This window comes from Rattus norvegicus, chromosome 6, assembly GCF_021556685.1.
Source record: "Rattus norvegicus strain SHRSP/BbbUtx chromosome 6, alternate assembly SHRSP_T2T, whole genome shotgun sequence".
In the NCBI taxonomy this organism is placed as follows: Eukaryota; Metazoa; Chordata; class Mammalia; order Rodentia; family Muridae; genus Rattus; species Rattus norvegicus.
Window position 1 is genome coordinate 61,586,401 of NC_141539.1, and position 23,719 is coordinate 61,610,119.

The 23,719-nt window shown below is 38.5% G+C and overlaps 1 protein-coding gene across 11 annotated transcripts in view; it reads left to right on the forward strand.

Annotated features, from left to right (window-relative positions):
• The window catches only part of Dgkb (diacylglycerol kinase, beta), a 756,364-nt gene that overhangs the window by 695,461 nt on the left and 37,184 nt on the right, over nucleotides 1-23,719 (forward strand). For all 11 annotated transcript variants that reach the window (XM_087554410.1, XM_087554412.1, XM_087554415.1 and 8 more), the window contains 1 exon segment: nucleotides 22,714-22,834. In XM_087554410.1, coding sequence (XP_087410536.1) covers nucleotides 22,714-22,834 — 121 coding nt within the window.

Here is a 23,719-nt window from a genome sequence, read left to right on the forward strand (position 1 = left end):
TGGCTTTTCTTTGATACATACACCATTTGAGACATGCAAATAATAAAATCTACTCCTTTTCAGTTAAGATTAAAAGCAATGTCTCTAACATTACTTACCCCAGACACTTTGCAAAGGACAAAGAATGAGGAGTAAGACCTACACAGCCAGAAACCATGCATAAAGTAAATCTATTTACTTTTGCCTAGGGAACCTTTCTCTTTCTGCTTCTGTTCATGGGTTCTAATAAAAGCAAAGATACTAGACAAAGAATGCTATCCCAACAAATTCTGACTCTGGGCCCTCAAAAACCGACTGCCCATGTTCCCTGGCCAGAATCATTTCTGCCATCACTTCCCTTTTCAAACCATTATATTCCAAGCTAAAGTACTTCATTGGTATAACTATCTGGCCAAGCCTAAGTCATGTGCTAAGGGATTACACTCTAATTTCATTTTGCTGGGTCCCATTGATAGGTTAAACAGAGATCAGTGATACACTGTTACAGCTCACAGTCATGAGTTCATGCAGATTCCTCGGAGGCTGGGGTAGTTAACTTCTGTTCCTCTCTCCCTATCCCTCTCCTCAACCCTTCCCTTTTCTCACGTACCTGGGAATGAACCCAGAAGTTGTAAGTGCTAAAAAAGCATCTACTGCTGAGTTAAAACCTACGTTCACGTCTCCCTGTTCTCCTGTGTTCTCCTTCGGTTTCAAGAAACATATTAATGTTCTTGACACAGTAAAGTCACTTAAAATGTTCTGGGCAGCAAATGATTGACACATGCCTTCAACTCCCAGTAAGAAAACAGAAAATAAAAAGCGGGGTACACTCTACCTCATGCCTTTTTACCCCTTCTCTCTGTCCCATTCATTCCCTTATTTGAATATCTGTGGATGACTCTCGAGCTGTGCTTTTCCATCACTATCCTAAATGGCGAGTCTCGCTCTGCTCCTACAAAATCAGTGGCAGCATCAAAAAGTCTGTCCACTGCAGTACTCATTTGTCTTACAGTTCCATGAACAATAACACATGCAATTTGATTTGCTGTGTTTTGATTTTTGTAGTGATCCAGTAAGACAATCAGAACTCTTGGAGCTTCTACAAAGGGCTATTGGCCTTCACAATAATATTTATGCTGTGCATAACATAATCAGAATTTTTCTCTCCCACCTTTTTATTACTTACCTTGTGCTGATCACTCATCCCACCTCCATCACCTACCTGCTCATGTGGTAAACTTCACATTCTTCATATGGATACACATACACACACATACATACACACACATATACACACACAAATACACAAACACACACATACACACACATACACATATACACACATACATACACACACACATACACACACATATACATACACACACACATATATACAAAAACATACACACACACATACACACACACAGAATATGTGGTATATGAGTTATATATAAAAATATATAACTCAGTAATGACAGTTTCTCAAAGAATAGTTGTATCAGTTAACAAATTATTTTTGCTTCTGTGCTTTGGTGCTTTCTTAAATTAGACAGATAATGATCTATCAGGAAAGGTCATCAGTCTGCAGTTTTTCTTTCATCTACCTATATAATAAAACATAAATATGTGGGCACCCCCTCTACCACTTGGCTGGTCGTTTTGTGGTCAGGCATTCCTAAATTTAATAAGGGGAAATAAGACTGTACTTTCATGTGCTTTCATCTCACATTCTGGCCTTGAACCTTTCTCACTATAGAAGCTATACTCATTTAGGAATCTTAACTCAGAAGACAAAAAGTAATAAGGCCTGTAATAAGCTATTTGGGTAGGGGCTGAGGTAAAAACATATCATCATAAAAGGCAAGTTGCACAGTAGAAGCACAAGTTGTGTTCAAGATTGTTAGTTAACCTAGATTCCTCTCTCTCTCTCTCTCTCTCTCTCTCTCTCTCTCTCTCTCTCTCTCTCTCTCTCTCTCTCTCTCTCTGTGTGTGTGTGTGTGCATGTATATGTGTATGTGTGCATGTGTATAGTAATAGTAGTAGTGTGCATGAATATATCTTTAAGGTTTGATATGTGTGCATACGTGTGTATGTACATACGGTTTCTCGTTGAATGTGGTTGTCAGAGATTGATGTTGATCAGGCTTCATCTTCTATAAGGAGGCAAGGTGTCATATTTGGATCCAGATGACAAATTTAGCTTGTCTAGTTCTGGCAATCCATTGTCTTACCTCACAAGCATTGGGATTACAGACAGGCTTGGCGCACTCACCCAGTACTCATGTGGGTGCCCTCTTGTCCTCACATTTATATGCCAAGTGACTTTAACCATTGTGCCATCTCTCCAATCCTGAATTCACCTACTCTTTCAGTGTTAGTTTACGACTTCAAGTTTTATAATATAACATGAGTCAAACAATTTTATACTGACAATATGAAGTAAGGAGACCTAGTGTATGTTTGTGGGTCCCAAGTCTGCTCTGCCACAGGGCTCAGTCACTTGCTCGTGGAGTCAGGACACATGGGCGGGGCAGGAATCCTGAGGTGGGGAAGCACAGCCTGAGCACAGGACATGCTCAGGCCTTTGAACACCTAGGCACTGCTGGATGCTCCGGAAGAGCTAAGAATGGAGTGGGGGCCCGTGGGCTGATCTAGCTAGAGCTGAGGGTGAAAAGAAGGGGAGCTGCTACCACCGGGAGAGTACTTGGCTGGTTCTGCACGGATCGTCTTTGGCTTGGTGATGGTGGGCTTGGTTTGGCTTGCTTTGATGGCAGGCATGACTGGGAGCATAGGGAGGTCTTCTACAGGAGATTAGACAGCGGCTCTGAAGGCGAAGGCCTTTGTTGCTCCCCAGTGCAGATCCTGATAAAAAGAGACAGTCCACAGTTTAAAGACATTTATAGTCATGAAGGAAAGTGGATGAGTAAAACCATATCCTGCTTCTCAGGGTGGGCCTGAGACTAAATACCTTTTGCAGGGAAGAATCTCTGGGAAGGAAAGTTCATTGGCTAAGCTTCTGGGCCTTTAGGTACCTCATTATAATGGAGATCTGTCTTGAGCCTACATGACCTGTGATCACATCCTCTACCTGTGGAGGGGCTTGGGGTGTCGCCCTTATGTGATTGATGACCACAAATCTATGGGTGGCAGTGGCTAGTGATGGGCCCGGTTACTCCGTGGTATCATACAAAACCGCTAACATCCCTTTAGGGCCACCGGGTTTCTAACCTACGCTCAATCAGGAACCAGGGTGCCTTTCATGGTCCCGCAACCTGGAAGAGAACTAAACTATTTAACAAGATAAAAACAGATTTCTTAAACACTCTAAACATTTTCAAAACTTAGTGAATACACACACACACACACACACACACACACACACACTTTTCCGAGTTAAAATTTGCATTCCTTCATAGTAACACACTGCTAGAAACTAATTTTCAAAAGGATAGCAAAGCTGTCTGTAGACATGTGTTCCTTTCCTCCTTGAGTGGATTCACATGAGCATATGCTTCTCTCCCATATCCATGACCCCGTTTTTAGCATACGTTCCTCTGAGGAAAGTAATTGTTGTTGTATTGTGACAACAAAGGTCTTGTATATTTTGCAACATTCTAGAAATGTACAAAATTACTTCTTAATCAGTGTAAATTACTAAATTCCCATTGGAATAGTGTTAATGATTTTTTTATGAGATTGTTTAGGTCACAGGAACCACTCACCAAATCATAAACTTTACATTTTCTCAGCAGTATTATTTTCCCCAGCTTGAAATGTGTGTGGAGAGGTGATTTCTTCTAATGTAGGAAACTACAACTGATGATTTAATCAGGGTGCTCCAGATAATCATGTTCAACAGAAATACAATCAGAAAGTGCAGGTCTCCAAGGCTATTCATAGAAAACTGTAGAAGAGCCCTAACCATCAAAAAAGTTGAAGTTAGAATCATATTCAACTTGAACATGGATACATATCTAAAGGACTTTTGGTATGTAAGTTTCTATGTATAAGTACTAGTCACTCACTTTCTTCAACCATACTCCATCAGTAATACCCCTTCCAAGCATCTGGGTTCTAAGTAGATGGTTGGAATGCTAATAGGACAAGGTATCGAATCTCCTTCAGCTTACTGGGATAACAGGATAAGGTCAGGACTTAGGACCCCATTCTTTACTGATGTAGAGAAGTTTCAGGTGAACTAAATATTACAGACCACCAATCAGCATCAGAGTCCCTCCCTCATGCCTACTGAAGTGGTCAAGGACTAGACATCTTTCCAACAATAACCAAAACATGCCTTATGTGATACTTTGATTTCAGTAATTCCACGTGAATTAACTTCATGTCTCACCATTCTCTGATGTTGGCCAGTATCCCCTTGTAGAAGATTATGCAGGATACATTAAATGGTGCTTGAGGGGGTTTATTTGGATAAGGATGTGAATAACGACTCCTAGAATCCTTCACTACAAAACCAGACATGGGCATGTATACGTTTATTGTCCTTTATAACTTGAAGCTTTTCTTTATTTTATTACATCTTTGCCAACCCATATTTAAATGCTTTTGTGGTAAACATTCTGATTATACATATGAAATCTCTAAATGTTCTTAATGCTATTTCTTTTAATTACTACTTTGAAATTTAATAATTAAAATAGCAGAATAGGGAGAAGCATATGCATACATATATATTCATCTTTACATCTACTGTTGATTTGGTAGTTTATTGCTTATTCCTCAACCCAATTTATTATTGGTTAATCCAATAATTATCACTAAAATGTTGTAGGATTGTGTGTCTGTGTGTCTGTGTGAGTATGTATGTCCTTTAATTCAAGTGTAGAAAACCTTTCGAGGACAGAAAGAATAAATGTTAGAAAAGATTTGTATATATACTGTTCTTTTTGGTACTGGCCCTCAAGCAGAGATGATTCGCACATCTGTTGACTTTTTTCACATTGCACACATTTGCACCTTTTTTAAAATGTTGACTGAATCGCTTAATTGTAGACAAGCGTTCATTTTAATGTAAATCTTACAGTATTACATGAGTGAATGTATGAAAATAGCTTGGAACAGTTTAAATTGGGCAGAATTCTGCTTTGATCATAATGTGCCTCTTCAGCATTAAAATAAACTTGCAACATATGCTGAAAAACATGTGTAATAAGTAAGTGCCTTTCGCTGGTGACTTCTCTGGAAAAAAATAAGCCATCACTTAATAGAAGTCAAAAAACGCACAGCATACTGCAAGCACCCGGCACTGGGACGGTATGATTAGCATCTTACGTCGATGTTCCTCCCCCCAACCCAAAGAACGTAATTATAACCTTACAATGCTTTGGCTTTAAACAATTCTTTTAAATATTCTACGGCATAAATCATTTAGACGACTGCTCTTTAACACCTATTGCTTTAGAGTTGATCCTCTTGTGCATTTATGCTCCTCACAGGTTGCCCAAGAATGTGGTAACTAGACTTCAATTTTTAAAATGGTCAGGAAAAATAAAAAAGACATGCATATTCATGAGCCATGATGAGACTAGGAGATGGGAGTGGGGTGAGGCCAAGATAGGATTGTTACCATCTAAAAGGATAGTATTAATTAATGACAGGTAGTCAAAGAATGTGTCTGTTTGTAACCTTGAACTATGAGTGGTAGGACTTGGGACTTTGAGAGACATTGTCACAAAGCATTTATCTTCTCTGATTTTAATTTATATATGGACCTGAATCGTGCAGGAATGTTTTAGTTACAGGTTTTTGTTGAAAGTAACAACAGCTTACACATAAGATATAAGACATTATGTGCTCGTATTAAATATGAAACTATGGGAAACTGGACTGAGCTAGAGAAAACATTACACAAAACATTGGCTCAGTGTGATGGTTTTATGCCTAAAACCTGAACATTTGGGAGGTGGGAGTAGGAAGATGAGGAATTCAACCAGCCTCTGGTACACAGAAAGTTTGAGGCTGATCTAGGCTACATAAGACCATGCAGAAAAAAAAGCACAACAGAACAAAAACAAAAACACTGAAACAAAACAAGAACATATATATATATGTGTGTGTGTGTGTGTGTGTGTGTGTGTGTGTGTGTGTGTGTGTGAAAGATAACATTTAGATGATTACCTATAATCAAATCCTTTTGGTTACAATTTGATATTCGTCACTTCAAGAAGTTTTCTCTAAAACCCTGAGCCATTTCTTTCTTGTCAGTATTCACGGTAAGCTAAATCTGAAGGTAATTCTTTCTTTTAGAAATGCTATAAAGGACTCTGAAAAAGAGGGCAAGCATACATGATTTGGTACATTATTACGAATTTGTTGCACATTTATTGATGGTCTCCTCTGTGCCAGATTGTACATTTAGGAGCTGAACACAAAACAAGAATCACAATGTATGATTCCCACCCAGAAAGGTTTTAACTTAATTTGAAAAGAATGTTTGCAACCACAGCTAGTTATTCTTGAGCAGCCTTCTCTGTAAGGAGTTGTATGGTTGTTCAACAGAGGGTCTGATTATCAGTATGTCTGAAAATGTATTTACAGGACGTTCTACCGCAACCCACGTCTCTCCCAACTTTTCCTGCCATGGTTGGTAGTATAAACACTGGAACTGAACCTGCTCGTCTTTATCTGTGTTGAACAATCTCCACTTCCTTCTCAGTAAAGTTATCCATTTTGTCCTTGGAACAATCTTCATTTTTGTACATGGATACAGCATTGTTTGAATTCCTGTCATCTTTCAGGAGAATTACCTCAGGGCTTCTCTAACTAAACACTTTGCTTCTTTCTGGCAATCCAATTGAGGTGAATTGTGTGTTTATGCCTCCCCCAGTTCTTATATCATTTTATAAACTACAAAGATAATGGTACAGAAGGTTGGGGTTTGGGAAGTGATTAGGTCATGAGGTCAATGCTGTCAACACTGGTATTAGTGTCCTTATTTAAATGGTATTAATGAGCCTCCTTTTGGATCCTATCTTGTGCAAGTCCAGTGAACAGATAAACAGCAGACTTTCACCAGACACTGCTGAAATTTTGATGCTGGATTTCCTATCCTTTAGTGTTAAAAACAGATTCATGTTGTTAAATAGCCAGTCCATTATCATCAACCCCTTAAATATTCTTTCAAAACTTCAATCCATGGGCTGGAAGATGGTTCAGGATACTGGAAAAGATGATTGCTACCAAACTTGAGAACCTGAATTGATTCCAGCGACCCATGTGGTCAAATGAGAAAACCAAATCTATAAAATGATTTCCAATACAAACTCATAATCTTGCAATAATTCCTCATTTGTTTGATTTTTAAATGTTTGAGATTATAATATAAATTACATCAGCTTTCCTCCCTCTCTTTTCCCCAAACCTTCAGATGTATCCCTCCCCCTTGCTCTCTTTGAAATTCATAGCCTCTTTCCCCTACTTGTTCTTTTCATTTATATTGTTGTTTAATTGTTGTGTTATATTCCTTAATACATAACTCCCTCAGTCTGTATACGCTTACTTGTATGCATATGCTTTCAAGGCTGACAGTTCGATATTGAATACAACTGGTGTCCTTTTCCCTGGAGATAACTGTTTCTCCTGCTCTCAGAATTCCTTAGTTGCCTGTAGTACTTTTCTAACAGTTGAAATCTAGTGAGTTTTTCCCCATCAATGTTATCAAATTTATTGGTATATCTTGTTCAAGTCACATTTAAGCAAGAAGCCCAGTCAGTAAAATGTAAATTTTAAAGTGTGGCACACAAGTGATGAACATCCTTCATACACTTTAGTGGAGTTGTTCTTCCTCACTGCTACTATTATTTATTCTGAGTTCCTTAAAAAGAACCTTGGCATCCAACCATCTATAATCTTAACTTTATTTGCAATGCCCTTCTCTACAAATTCTAAGGTCTTGTCCCCAATGTATATTTTTATTTCTTTATCTACATTACAAATATTGCCCCCATCCCTGTCCTGCCTTCCAGAGTTTGTCACCTCCTCTCTCTTCCCTTTGCTTCTGAGAGGGTGGTCCCCCCCCCACACACACACACACACTCGCCCATGCCTACCTCACCACCCTCTCTTATGAATCCCCCTTTCATGTCTCTTCATGATTAGGAATATCCTCTACCACTGAGTCCAGACAGGGCAGTCCTCCAGTACATATGGACCAGCCCATGTATGCTCTTGATTGGTGGCTTAGCTTCTGGGAGTTACCAGGAGTCTAGGTTAGTTATTATTGTTAGGCTTCCTGTGGGGTTACCATCCCCTTCAGCTCCTTCGATCCTTCCTCTAACTAAAGCATAGGGGCCCCAGCCCTCATTCTAATGGTTGGCTCTAAGTCTCTGCATCTGTCTCAGTCAGTTGCTGGTAGAGCCTCTCAGAGGACAGCCATGTTAGGCTCCTATCTGTTAGCACAACATAGAGCATCAGTAGTAGTTTCAAGGTATGATGCTCGCCCATGGAATAGACTCTAAGTTTGGCTAGTCACTGAATGGCTTTTCCCTCCGTCTCTGCTCCAGTTTTGTCCCTGCTTTTCTTATAGACAGAAACAATTCAGGCTCAAAAAATTTGAAGTTAGGTTGGTGACCTCATCGTTCCACTGGGGGCCCTATCTATCTACTGGAGGTGGTTTCTTGAGGTTCTCTTTCCCCATTGTTGGACATTTCAGCTAATGTCATGCACACTGAGTTCCAGGAGCCTTTCACACATCTGGTCTCTGAGACTTTCTAGAGGTATATATTTCAGATTTTCATTCATTCTCCTGGCCCTCTGGGTCTCTCTCATGTCTCCCCTGTACCTAATCCTGCCCCCTTTTCCCCTTCCCCTACCCTCTCTCATTCTGATCCCTCCCTCCCTCCTTCTGCCTTCCATGATTATGGAAGAAAAGATACAGAAAATGTGGTTCATTTACACAATGGAATACTATTCAGCTTTTGAAAATGAATACATTATGAAATTTACAGGCAGATGGACGGAGCCAGAAAACTTTATCTGAATAAGATAACACAGAACTAAAAGAACATGCATGGCATGTACTCACTGATATATAGATAATAGCCAAGATGTACAGAATACCCATGATACAACCCACAGACCATAAGAAGTTTACCAAGAAAGAAGGCCAAAGTGAGGATGCTTCAATCCCAATACTGTTTACATTCCTTCCAGAGGTCTGATGCTACTGTCTGAAGGACAGAAGCTTGAACTCCATACCTACTTAGATGCTGCCAGTCCTCTAAACCTCCATGTGTCACCCATTCTCCATCCTCTGGCCATAGCCCTTGAATTGTTCTAAAAGCATAGGATCTTTGTTCCCTTTCCTTTAACCTATACTGTGAAGAAGTAATCAGAGAAATAAAGATGCGCCATGAGCCGCAGTGTTCAGGACCTGGGTAATAAGCAGGTGCATGCTCCTTTCTTTATGATTATTTCACTTCCTAAGACAATACCTAGCTGCACCACATAAACTAAAAGAATGTCCCCAAACTCTAGGCTACAGAAATATCATCTATTATGACTGACTTCATTTCTGTCCTTTCTTTATATTATCACTCTCCCTACACTCTCTAACGACCTTTTGTTTGTGGAGTTGAACAGCCTCCATTTTCCATACTATACTGTTATACTTTTCACACACACCCATACTTTGGTATACTGTACATGTGATATAATTGTGTTGGATGAAATAAATGGACAAATGGACAAAAAATTGGGTTAGAATTATGGAACAATATGGATAATATAGCAAATATAGATGTAAAACAACTCAGGGCAATTGAAATTCTTGACAAATTTCCCATCAGGAGAAGACAAGAGAAAAGCCAAAATGGGTAGTTCTGCAAAACTAGGTGCTCTGTTTGTGGGAAGTGTGGAAGACCAATGAGGAGCAGGCTAAGAGACTTGTACTTACTATCTCAACAATGAGACCTGGGGACTCTTGGCCTAAGAAATATGTTTTAGTATATGTCAGTTTGTGTGTAGGTGTGTGTGTGTGTGTGTGTGTGTGTGTATGTATATGTGTATGTGTGTGTATGTTTGTGTGTATGTATGTACTTGGTTTGTTTTGTTTTGTTTTATAATTATTCAGATTCTCCTAAGCTTGTATTGTAACAAACGTTTTTCTTGTAATGCTGTTATCCAGAGAGCTAAGAAAATGTACAATGTGTCTAGCACAGAGTTCAATTACACTGATGTACCACCCACACTGCTCGAAGCAAATTTGTTCTCCTTTATAGTAGAGTCCATTGCCCTTTTAAATTCTACTTTATACCTAGAACGTCTGTAGAGTGCCATCACTCTGTCCCCATTCCTTGTAGCAATGACAGCAGTCTGGGTCTTATTTCTGGTCCAAGTTCACAGTAAGCCCAGTGCTGTCCCTTACCACCTGCAGAGTGTTGGCCTACTTAATCTATCCCCTATTTGACTTCATGGCAGGAATGCCCATACTCCAGTTCTCTCACGAGGCACCCAGTGTAATTGCATTTCATATTTATCTAACCCAAGGGATTCCTTAGCTTATATTTTCACCACCACTCCAATATCTACACTCATGTCTTCTCTCTAAGTCTCTCTCTCTCTCTCTCTCTTTCTCTCTCTCTCTCTCTCTGTCTGTCTCTCATACACACACACACACACACACACACACACACACACACACACACACTTAATTAGTTTACCTCCAATATTTTTCAAACCACTCTCAAGGAAATGTTGATCCATCAAAAGTGTAGCATTCACAGAATTCATAATTGCATCACTTAAGCATAAAGTATATTTAGTCTAGGGTATAAAGAAAGAGAATAAGCAAGAAAATTACTGTGGGATTGATTGAAACAAGAGAGTTAATCACAAGGTAATGCAAGTACTATTCCTCTTTTAGAGATTGGGTAGCTTATCCCAGAAATATTAAATGATTTGCCTGAGATTACCTTTGTAGCCAAAGCATAAGTTTGGAATTAAAATCAGAACTTCTAAGACTTGTTTCACTTTAGCACATTCCATTTGAATCTAGTATTCAGTGCAGCCATACTAAAGGTTAAATTAGACAAACATTTCAATACAACTAGCCATGACCTTCAAAGTTCAGGCTATTCCTTCCCGTGACTTTCTAGAAACTAAACTGTCAATAGCTAGTACATTTCAAGCCTCTGATACATTTTAATTCACAAGAGTTAGTATCCATTTTCATCTACCAGTTCCCTTACAGATCCTGAAATATCTTTATACCTTCCTTATTTCAATACCAACCTGACAGTCATTCACCCTTGACTAGAAAATTGTTGATGATGGGTACACATGTACAATATTTAGCCTAGAAAAAAATTCAGATAGGATTGTGCATATTTTAAAAACATGATCGTGCACACCTATAAAGCCAACATTCAGGAATCCAAGGCAGAAGGACTGATATAAGTTTGAGGGCAATTTGGTCTATGTACCAAGTCCAGGCCAGCTAGTACTAAATCAGGAGACCTTTTAGTAAAAGAGAATCCAAAAACAATGCCCTTGGTTGCTGCCCAGAAATTAAAGGTATCTCCCTATTGTTAAAGACACCAATCACTTCAGACGTATTCCTCAGAGCATTGCGTTGTATCTAACCCAAAAAACTTCTCTCTGAGGACTAGCTTTTATAGTACCAGAAGGTGCTATGCAAGATGCCAAGAGAAGAAAATAATTCAGCTGTAATGCCTATAAGGGGTGACAAGTGATACCTAAAGTTGCAGTAGCGACACATGTCCTAGCAGTAAATAATACCTATCTAATTGGACTTAATGTCTACTCAACAGGATGGGAATACTACCTGGTACTGTCTGGTGACAGCTGGTTAGTTATGTCATGGATTTTAAAGGAGAACCTCCTACTGTACTTTCTTAAATTACTATAATTTCTAACTTCATTCTAAATACTTATACCTACAAAGACATGTAGCTCTCATTCCTGATCAAACCAGATTCTATATATAGATGACAGAGAACATTAGTCAAAGCCATGGGTAGTCAAAAAGCAAAGAACAATTGATTCCACAATGTGTCCAGACCCAACTGGTACATGAACCACACAACCTGATGCCTAAGGCACAGGTAACATCATGAAAGGAGAAACAGAAAGATTATAAGGACCAGGAGGTCTGCTGTGAGATTGTAAATTCTATAAGTGACAAGGAAGCTATACCCGTGAACCCTCAACAGTAGGGTTGCCTAAACAAGACCTGAACAATGGCACTACCAGTTGATATGCCAATGTGGATGGGGAAATCTCATGGACATGGCCCCTAGATGAAGAGCTAGAGACAATTAATGATTGTTGAAAAGGGAGACAATTGTATTTGCCTAGGAAAAGACTCCTAATTGCTTATCTAATGCCAAGTGTTTACCTCCATAAGCATAGATATGTAGTGGGTTTGCTCTAATGCTGCTTGTATTCTAATGTTAATTTAGGTCCCAAAAATTGCACAAGAGCTGCAGGTCCTCAGGTGCTCCCAGTTGGTTCTCTTTGTTAAAGATGCTAGCAGCCAATGGCAAGGAAGGGCAGACTTGGGACTTTTAGGATTTCTGAGGCTTGGGATTGGGGATGGGGAGGACCCACCATGTTGGTGGAGTGTGGAGGAGGTGAGAGACGGGATGCCTAAGAAGAGAGCAGGACAAAGAAGCAGCCTAGAACCTAGCCCAGAGTATGGCCCAGTTGGGCAAACTTTGGGGTCCAGAGCAGCCAAGATAAAGCACAGATTTTGGTAAATTGTAACTTTGAATTATCAGCAGGAGGTAGATTCTATTAGTAGTGGGCTTTAGGCAGTAGCCCAGCTATTGTGCTAATTAAGGCATATCAAAATATAAAGGCTTTGTGTACGTCTTTCATTCAGGAACATAAAACATTGAGGTGAGTAGCGAACCTGCCTCTGGGATTTGTTAAATAATTAATTCAAAACATATAAGCAAACTTACTAAACAAACTCAGTACATACTCATACATTTATTCGTTATTATTAGTAATAAGTAAAGAAAAAGAGGCTATGAATTTGAAATGGAGCGGGGATTTGGGGAGGTTGGAGGCCTTAAAAGGAAGGGAGGATGCTATAATTCTATTTTAAATAAAATAAGAAAGATATTAAGTTTGTTTAAACTAAAGTTCTGTCTTTGATAACACATCTCAATCTGTGTATGAAAGACTGTCTTTGGATCTCCCTTTCTTCGTGGGAGTTGGAAGTTAATGAACTGCAATAAATATTTACACTGTGCCTACTGCTATTGCTATAGGTAATAATGTCTTAGGTTTCTACCTACCCCCAAAGACTTGTACTATACTTCACAAAAGCTAAGTCACTAGTTTTTATGAAAAGTAAATTCTCAGGTATTTCACATCTTGACAGTTGTTGTATAATTTCTTTTTTTTTTTTTTTTTTGGTTCTTTTTTTCGGAGCTGGGGACCGAACCCAGGGCCTTGCGCTTCCTAGGCAAGCGCTCTACCACTGAGCTAAATCCCCAACCCCTGTTGTATAATTTCTTAATGAAAGTTCCTATTCTCTAGGCCAACTGCCACTTTCTAATTCTTCCTCATTACCTCTGTTCTCCGAATTCAAACGCTGTGTGTGTGTGTGTGTGTGTGTGTGTGTGTGTGTGTGTGTGTGAGAGAGAGAGAGAGAGAGAGAGAGAGAGAAAGAGAGAGAGTTTGTGTGTGTATATGTGTGTGTGTGTGTGTTCTATGAAGAGCAAATTCCTTTTGCTGTGTGCAAATTAGCACTCCTATGTGATTCTGTTTAGCTCAAAAAGTGGCTTTAATTCTTTGTGGAGGAAAAGAAAAAGACTGAATAGATGTTGAGGTCAACTCTAAAATGCCACTGGATGATTCATTTCTTTGACCCAAAACCCACACATTTTGAGCCCAATGTTATGAATTTATTAGTCCAAAAGACACATTTGGGTTGGGGGCAGACTAGGTCTATTTCAGACGTAGTGACCTTAGTAGGCTGTATGCATGAAGGAGATGTTGTGACCCATTTAAGCATCTACTCAATAATTCGTGCCTTGTTTGATGGATCCTATAAGTGCCGAGCCAAAGCTGTTAGTAGGCATTGTTTGAAATGTGTATTTCATCTGTACAGTCACTTGTTAAGGAACAGACCATGCTAATAATATTTTTTTCCAATAAAGTCAAAACTTATCCTGTAGCTTTACCTGAGAGAGAGAAAAATAAAAGAATAATAGGAAGGGCTTTCACAGAGGCTTTAAACTAGCTAGTAAAAGTGGCACTCAGTGCAAACACATTAAAATTCTATTTTCCTTTACAAGTGTTTGGTGCAGATGACCCCCACTGATCTTAAATATATTTCTGTATCTGTAACTGAATAGAGGTTTTCCGTACAGCATGTTCTAATGGCACTCTGGCCTTTAGCCAACAAGGCACTGAATAAGGCTATTTTTAAAATACAGAAGCTGGGAACAGCTGCAGCAATCAAATTTGATAAAAACAGAGAGGAACTTTGCTTTTTTTCTTCTTCTTCTAACGGTTTGTCCAAGTTTAGTCTTCTTTCATAGAACTGCTTTTGTCCTGTTGTATGAAGGGCTACAAGACCAATGAAGTGAAGCCCTTTTAAACAAATAACTTCTATAAGAATACAACTAAAAGGAATCATTTTTCTTTGTACCACGGGGATCAATGCAATGGTATTTTTGAACTATTATTTTTTTTTAAAGTTATATGTCTTGTATGAGTAGGCAGAAGAAAAGTGAAGTGCATGAGTAAAGTCTGTAATCAGAATAAAGGCTTGGCGTCCCCAACCCACCAGAATAATTCCTCAAAAGGGAAGATAAAGTCCTTTGTTTCTTAGTGCTAGGAATCTGAATGTTAGCTCTTGAACATCTCTCACCATCTCCAGTGTTGGAGGGTAGGGCTAGAGACCCTTCCAGTGGCTTGGCTTGCATCTCACATTAATATTTGTCAGCAGAATGCTGAACTTTTCTAAGCCCTGAAATCATATCAGTACTGAACCTTTGCTGAGATAACGAATTGCTTTGTAAAATATAAGGGATTATCTAACCCCTTCAATATGTCTGCATAGAATTGCTTCATTTTCTCCTGTTTTTGAGACTCGAGCTCTTTGGAAACTTGCAGTACAAAAGTAATAAATACCATGAAACTACTGAACACTGAGAATTTGTATAGTGATGGGTATTTAGTGCTATCTAGGTGCTGCCTATGTGGAATGAATTCTTCTGCTAAGTCTGTAATGGATGTGGCAAAGAATGTTGTATTTAAGTATTAACAAATGAAATTAACTCAAAATCCCATTCAAATAAAACTACTTGTGGCAACATTAATTCAATTTAGTAATCCAGGACAATAGTACAATTCTTTTTCTGTAGACATAAGATTATGAAATAAAATTAGCTTACAGAATGGGAAAGAGGAGGGGGAGTTAGGTACAAAATGGAAGGAGTCAGGTGTCCACAAGACTATTCTTATTTGTTAACAGGCAGCCCATTAGATAGGGTGGTCCATCTGTCAGCAATCTGTTATAAGCTTTCAAACAAAAAGACAAACCCAGCAGAATCTCCCCTGGCTAGAATAATTCTTTCCTAGAAGCATTAATGAGTCAAGTACGGTTCATCTTTGTACAGCAAGGTGATGCTTCTAGGAAGGGTATTTGGTTTTTGAAAAGGCAGACTTTTCTCATGTGTGTTCTTGAGGAGAGATTCTCTGTCTTTAATTTCAGCAAAACTCCTTAAGCACTCACATGAACACATGCAATACATGCACATACACGAGCACACGTACATAGACACACACAGTTTTAAATAGGAACAATTATATTCTTAGTGCACAGAGCCTTGAAATCAGCAAGCTTTCAAGGGATCTCTGGCAAGATACCAGACTTCAGGATATAATCCTATATTTTATTGGCACTTAAAGGTTCCAAGTAAAAATTGTTAGGATTTGATTCTGCTTAGCTGTCTAACCTTTCCTGTGAAGACAAACTACCAGAAGAGGAAGATTTACTTCTGAACGGTGATGCTTTTATGCACAATAACCCCAGCTATAATCAAGTCTTTCAATCACTTACCAGAATATGCAATATTTATTTGTAAGCAGGATAGATTGAATATCAAAACAGCTCTGATATACAAGGAAACACTGAGTATAAATCACTATTTTTCATCATTATATTTTGTCTTTATTTGACCTCTCATTATTGAGTTGATGATTTCAAGAGAACCACGCTTTTAAGATTCTGTTGGATTCATATATATAATATATATGCACATATATACATATTTGTATATGTATAAATTTGCATATAATTCTTTGATGCTATAATGAAGGAAATCAGAAGTATCTCTTTTAAGTTCTACATTTTAAGAAAATAACTGATATTCGTTATTCTTCTAAAAGAGTATTAGAAAACCCAGAGACTGCTTTTAAAGTCCCACTGGCTTTGCATCCCCATTAGGTTGAGATTTAAATGTTTTTGTTTTGTTTTGTTTGGAAAGTAAGGGATACTGAAGTCCCTGCTGACTGTGCTCCTTCACTGGCCTCAGTGTTAGGGTGCAGATGCCCCTCCAAAAGCTATTCAGAATCTGCTGACATCAGTCTTCATTCATGAGCACTTGCTTTGTTCAGTGATGGCACTAATATGAGGAGACACATGAAGTAGCTTGGTTTATAGAAGGGGGCAGAGGAGGCAATGCGCTGTGCAAACATTCCCACACACTAATGGCTCATTCACACAGAAAACAAGCGCCAGCCTTCAGCCCCTCCACAAAGCTCAGAGAAAGCAAGTTGACTCGAGAGCCCAGAAGCAGCAGTGTTCCATTCATCCTCTCCTCTCCTCTTACACACTGTGCTTACATTTCCTGATGCTGCACACTGAGGGTAGAAGCCATGGGTAACTGTGGGAAATCTTTAAACTAGTTCTCTATAGATCTTATAAATGAAGTGATTTCTTGGTTTGAGTACCCCGTGGTGAAGATCATTTTTCAAGTGAGCCATTTCCAAGTGATTTACAGGCTCTGAACAGTTCTGGGCACAATGGGGGAAGTTGTTGACAATACACCATACAGTGTTTTCTGGTCTTGTTAGATCTTTGTTAAAAGGTTCTGAATTTTAAAATGTAAACCTATATAGGAGGAGTCAGCTCTGGCCAGTTGTTTTCAAAAAAATCAGATGGCATTAAATGAGAAAAAAGATAAGCATGTGATATTACCGTGTGTGTGTACACATGTATGTTAACCATTCACACACTTTTTAGAATTTGTAGGAGGTAGACTTACTAGAATCTTCTCTTTCTTAGAGGTTTTAAAAAATATTTTGAACAGAAACAGTCTCCAAATGTTGATGGAATTTCTTAGCTTTGAGACAGAGATTTGTCTGCGCTTCAGTTCATATGAATTGGCACCATCAATTGGTGGAATTTTTGTGTTTTTCATTGTAGTAGTGAAATCTAAAATAATTAGTATTGTTAATAAAATGACTTTAAGATGTACACTTTTTTAGCCTTCATTATTTTTTTCATCAGTTCTTCCTGTTATACAACAACACAAAATTGAACCCAAACATACCTCATTGGAAAACCATATTTTTCGATCATATGCGAAGACTTAGACACATGCTATATGTTTGCCATCAGTTAGATGTGTATAATAGTATTAACCTCAAAAACTGTTGGGAGTTTTAACTAGGAGAATGCTGTAAAGCCTTTAGAAGACACTATGTTCATAGCAAACATGCAATGTATATTGTAACTGTTCCTTTCCCTCTGTCAATTGTTGATGATATGTGGTCACACAGTCACACAGTATGGTCATTAAGGTATGAAATGTCTGCTACTGTGTTATAACCAGATCTCAGGATAACACATTATTACTTAAAATCACTCCGGCACATCAGCCTCTTTTAAATTTTGCATCTTCTCAATACTGGCAGGCATGGAAAGAGATTAAATCATGTAAATTAGACACCAGTAGACACTGGATGTGACTAAGGTGAAAGAATCTCTGAAGTGGTCTCATATATTTCTTTTCCTTTGAACTTTTAAATGTTGATTGTGGAAATTGGTTTGTAGCTATTGTGGGCTGTGTGTCAGCCTAACATACATTAAGACCAATGACCATGACCATCGGTTTAATCTCCAGTTTAAAAAAAAAATGGTTAAAAAAAATAGATCACTCTGGCTCCTTGCTCATGTCTTAAACTCTTGCAAGATAAAGAAAACATTAACAGGAAGCACATGATCTACACATGTGCAGAAGATAGGGCGTCATTGATGGGCAAAGGCCAAATGTGGACTTGCTAAGTGGGGATGTAATTAGGAATTCATTGTTATGATAAAATGCACCTGTTAGTTACCCCCTCAGCTCCCACAGTGGGGCAGCATGCTGCTGGATGCCATACACACGCAGGATATTCTTGCTCTGGTTCACATCTCCCTCCTCTCCCTTCGGGACAGATTATTCTGTGACATGCTGCAACCCACTCTCAGTCTGCATTTGCACTGCACCCTCTTCTGTTCTCTCGCATATGGCCGTCTGAAACAATTACATAATGAGACATATTATCAGGGCCTGCCTGTCAAGATGAAGAGACTATGAATAAATATTACCCACTTATTAGCTCCACTCCTCCTGTGCCTCCAAGATTCAGATTTTACTCTCATATCCCTAGTTTTCTGTGTGATAAAAACAGCGCATTACCAATATTCAGGAAAGGATTTGAAAAATCAAAGGCAGGGCTGGGGCTGAGGCTAGAGACAGAACATGCCTGCACCATGTTAAGCACTAGGATCCGTTCGCTCTACCACAGCAACAAGTTCCCTTGGCTATTTGGTTGAAATGTGCTGACTTTCCTAAGGCTGATGTTGAGCCCTCTTCTCTTTCTTATTTTATAAATATTATTCATAACAAAGTTAAAGAAAAGCAGGGTCTATCTCAGGAGACAAACACACATCCTAAGTCAGATATTTTTTCATTTGTTTATTCAGTGTGTGTGTGTGTGTGTGTGTGTGTGTGTGTGTGTGTGTGTGTGTGTGTTTGTCACAGCTTATATGTGAAGGTCAGAGGACAATTTGTATTAATTTGTTTTCCTCCTTCCATGTGGATTCAGGGTTTCCACTTCAGGGCAACAGGCTTGGGCAGGGTTGAAAACAATTGCCTCTACTCTCGGAGCCATTTCACCAGCCATTTGGATTACTTGATGCTCAATAAGTGACATCCAGAAAGAGTGACTCACCTAGCTCTTTAGGACTGACTATAAGTTTGCCTTCCTGTCTAAGTTGATTTTTTTAACACTTGAAAAAGTGAACAAGAATTTAATGACTGAGCATAAAGGAGCATGCTAGCCATCCAAGTTCTTTTGATATAAATTGGAAACATTGATGTTTTATGATAAATCTATATTTAGCAAATGGATCATGACAAGCCCTACATGAATGTAGTGAGACACCCTGGTTTGAAACAGCTGGGTACCACATGGATGTGAACTCTGATGTGTGGCCAGATGTTATGCCTTCCAGGCCACTGACATCATTTTATATCTGTAACAGCAAACTAAAACGAATGTCTGTGATCTGAAAGAGTTAACATTTTTCTTAAGCAGAGGTAGACAAACATTCTTGTAAAGACTCATACAGCAAACATTTTCGGGACCCATATTGTCCCTGACACAGAACTCAAACATCTTGTCTTCCGAGTGCTAGATAGCCACAGAACTTTAGTAATTATGAAAATTAGCTTAACAACAATGAAATTATTTTACATAGTTCTGATGTCACAATATATTATTGTTAAATACTTAGCACTCGCTTTATACGTGTGTGTGTGTGTTTGTATGCGTCACTCTTAATTCATAACTCATGGGAAAAGGGACAATGCCGTGAACTTTTGCTCAGGAGCTACAGTTTGTTACAATTCTTCTAAAATTGTAAAGCCATTGCCAAGGGTCACATTATTTCATTAAATGAATGTTATTAGACAGTGTGCTTTGCAAGATGCGAGGTGAAAAAGTCTTTAATGTTTTAAGAGTTACTAGAAACAGAAACAATTTGGCAATATACAGATGGAATTTATTTGTCCAAAGTAGGTCAAGATCTTAATCTCAATGATCACAGACAGACAAGTGGATCATGGAGCATCAAAATGCCAACATATTATGAGAACCAATTCCACAGCTCAAATGTAAAGTTGGTTGGGTTTTTATTTTTGCTTTTCCTTTTCTTTCCTCCTAATACCTAATTAAAATGGACATGGTATTTCTTTATCCTTGTTTGTGTTCCTCAATATTCTCCCATTCCCAAAGAACTCTTTTCATACAAGGGCATGAAAATTTGAAAGTTCAAGTCGTCTGAATGCACTAGCTATATCTTCTTTACTGATTATTAATAGTAGAATTGATTTGCAGGGTATTTTTTCCATGGAGAAGAAGACAAATTAAAGATAAAATGCAGCACGAGGGTGGTAGACGGTAGCAATATGGTGTGGGTGTAGACAAATCCCTGTGATTCATAGAAAAGTTAGGGCTCACAGATCAACTCTGTTGTGAGAAACTGCCTCACTTGTAGAATAGTTTCCAGTCTTAGATCATTAGAAAAAGATTGCATAAAATCTCACCTATTTTCAGGACTGAGCAGTACAAATCACAACCCCAAATCCATGCTCCTTCTGGAAGATGCACTTTCTACCTATTACCTCGCTCACATCTGGGCCCTTAGCACCTGCCATGATGCCACTTTCTGGTTGACATATACCTAAGAAATGTGAACACTAACACCCAAACTAGGGAGCCAAGCACATTTGAGTGTCGGCTACAGCTGAAAGAATATGTTTCTATTCCTTGTCCATCTGTTCTTGGCAAGAGAAATTTAAGCTAAAAACAGAGAATAAGCTTCTGAGAAACAAGTCTAAATAGGGTGACAGCAGCAAAATGGATGCTATAAGGTTTCAAGCCTAAGCCATAGCTTGGTAAAGCCGGTTTTGTACCTGAATGGTTGTTTTTATTTGGGACTACTTCCTGCTTCAACTGCAGTGTTACATTTTTAAAATAACATTCCTTTATCATTCAGTTTAAGATACATTGCCTTGGCCACATATTCTGTTTTAAGTGTTGCTGTTACCCTTTGTAGTGATCATGAGTCTGGTGAAGTTTTGAGGGTTTCAGAGTGCTTTTCACAGTGGTTGAATCCCACTGAACATGAATCATTAAGAACTCAGAACTCTGAGATATCGCACACTCCTTAGTAATGAGTGAAAGCTCTCTGTACAAGATGGATCCCACACAAACACATTTGCTTCTCCCCAAGTTTAACATTGACTTTACAGAGCTGCCAAGCATTTATCTTGTATAATTGCTGTGGCTTCCCACTGTGTGCTACCTCCTCCAGACTTCCTTTTGCTATTAAAACATTACCAAATTATTTATTTACAACTATAAAAAACACCAAGAACCTAACAAAGAATACCATACCGGACATTTTGCCATATGCCTTTAATTTCAGCAGAACAAGTGGATATCTGTGTTTGAGCCAATCGTAGTCTGAATATCAAGTTCAGAGCCACCACGTCCACACATTGAAACCCTGTCTCAAAAAAGCAAAAAGGAAAGAAAAAAGAAAAAAGGAAAGAAAGAGAAAGAGGTAAAACAGAGAGCATCACAAGCACAAGACCATGTGTGGTCACTATGGTACATGAATCCTATCAGAATCTTAGCACTCTGTGGTCTATAAATGAGCTAGTCTACTTTCAAAGTGTGGAGGCAGGTTCCCCTGAGATTTAACTGGTCGGAGGAGACATGCTGCTTTCTGAATGAGTACAAACCTTTAAAAGAGCTTGTGACTTACAAAGTACAATGCTTGCGAGAAATGCATCTATATTCTTAAGTATCTCCGGTGCGGAATACCAGTGTACATTGTTTACACTTTAGAGAACGTAGGTTCAGCTTTGTCATTATCATTTTATTTGGTATGTGAATATTTTAAAAGTGGTCCTCTTATTTTCTATTTCATTAAGTTGGTTTAGAAGAAGTATCAATGACATTTGCCTGTGATACAAGCTTAATGGATACTAAAGAGGTGGCACCTAGAAGTACCAGTCCCTTTCTGGAGTCTTCATTATTAAGAATAAGATGATGTTTGCAATGTGCTAATTATCTCATCTGTTCTTAAATATCATTTTGGTAGAGGATATATTCCTTAATCTGAGGGAGTGTTTCCAGAAACTTTTATCATTTCTTCAACTTTAAGCTACCCTGTATACAAGCCACTTGATGAAATAAGACGCCGTCTTGATAACCTATGAAATAAGCTTCAACTCCATGATCTTCAAGGCCTCTTGTTTGAGGAATTTAACAAAATCATGTCTAACAGCAGATCTGTATGCTGTATTTATAGTGATGAAATGTGTACTTTGCTGCCAAATGTGTGATGTGGGCTGTATAGCTCTTCCGTGTATACATGTGGAATAACATCAAGTTTGTTGATGTTAGAAACTACTGGTATGTTTCTTTTGGTATTATTTGGCTCTGAATTTGTTCTTGCTCCTTGTTTTAGAATGAGCTGACAGCAAATAGTTTTCCATAGAGCCTCAGAGATTAGTTATCCTAACACTTACAGAAGTACAATGTTTTCTTCATTGCTTTTGATTTTCAAGACAGACACTTTGCGAAGTGGCTTCTATACTTCCATATGATATGGTGTCATTTCGGTGGACATGCACATGCACTGTGATTGACCAGGTTTCTATTTTCTTTCAGATCTGAGTGACCAGCTACTGGAGGTTGTTGGCTTGGAAGGAGCAATGGAAATGGGCCAAATATACACGGGGCTGAAAAGTGCTGGCCGGCGGCTGGCTCAGTGCTCCTCTGTGGTTATCAGGTAGTTCTTTAGCTCTAATTGACAGTATGCTTTGATATCTAATTAAGAAAGAGGGTACAAGATAACTGATAGTGATATCTATCTTATTTTTATTTCAACTGATCAATGGTTCAAACATGTATTTCAAAATGATAGAAATTAACAAATTTTACAGTTTTAGTAGCTACTTCTTATCAGATTCTATAGAATCTAGTCTCGTATTTATTACCATGGTGCTTTGTATACATTTTTATAACTGTGACCAAAACAAATGAGGAAATATATTATAAGAGGGTGGGTTTATTTTGCTCAGGGTAGATGAGTGTCAGCCTATCATGTTGTAGCAGATCAGTTAGCTGGATCATGGCAACCAGGAAGAAAGAGAGAGGAAGGCTAGGAACAGCATACTCCCAAGAACGTAAACTCGGTGCTCAACTTCTTCCACCAAGGGTCTACCTACTGAAACATCTAGAAATTCCCAAACTATCAACTAGGCTCCTAATATTCAAAATATAAGTGTATGGAAGATATTTCCATTCAATCATAATCTATAGATGTTACAACTAATATGGGAATTTAATCTATCCCTGTGTTCATTCACGCTCAAGTTGCTGAAGCACCAAAGAACTTACTGGACAAATTATCCAAAGGAGGAAGAACAAACTACTGCTGTTCTCTAAGTTTCATTTTTCTTATGTGCTAAAGCACAGCATTCTTCTTGTAAACCTAAATTATAAATAAGTTCACAATAAACTTTCCAATGTTTGAATTTTTCGCAGTATTTCACCTATAGAAAACCGTAGAAAGTATTTTGAACAAAATAAAACAAGTTGTGGTGGAGTTCCATTAAATCTTATTTTGTGAACGTGTTGATCCTAGAAAGTCTTAGACACCCAACATGTTTTT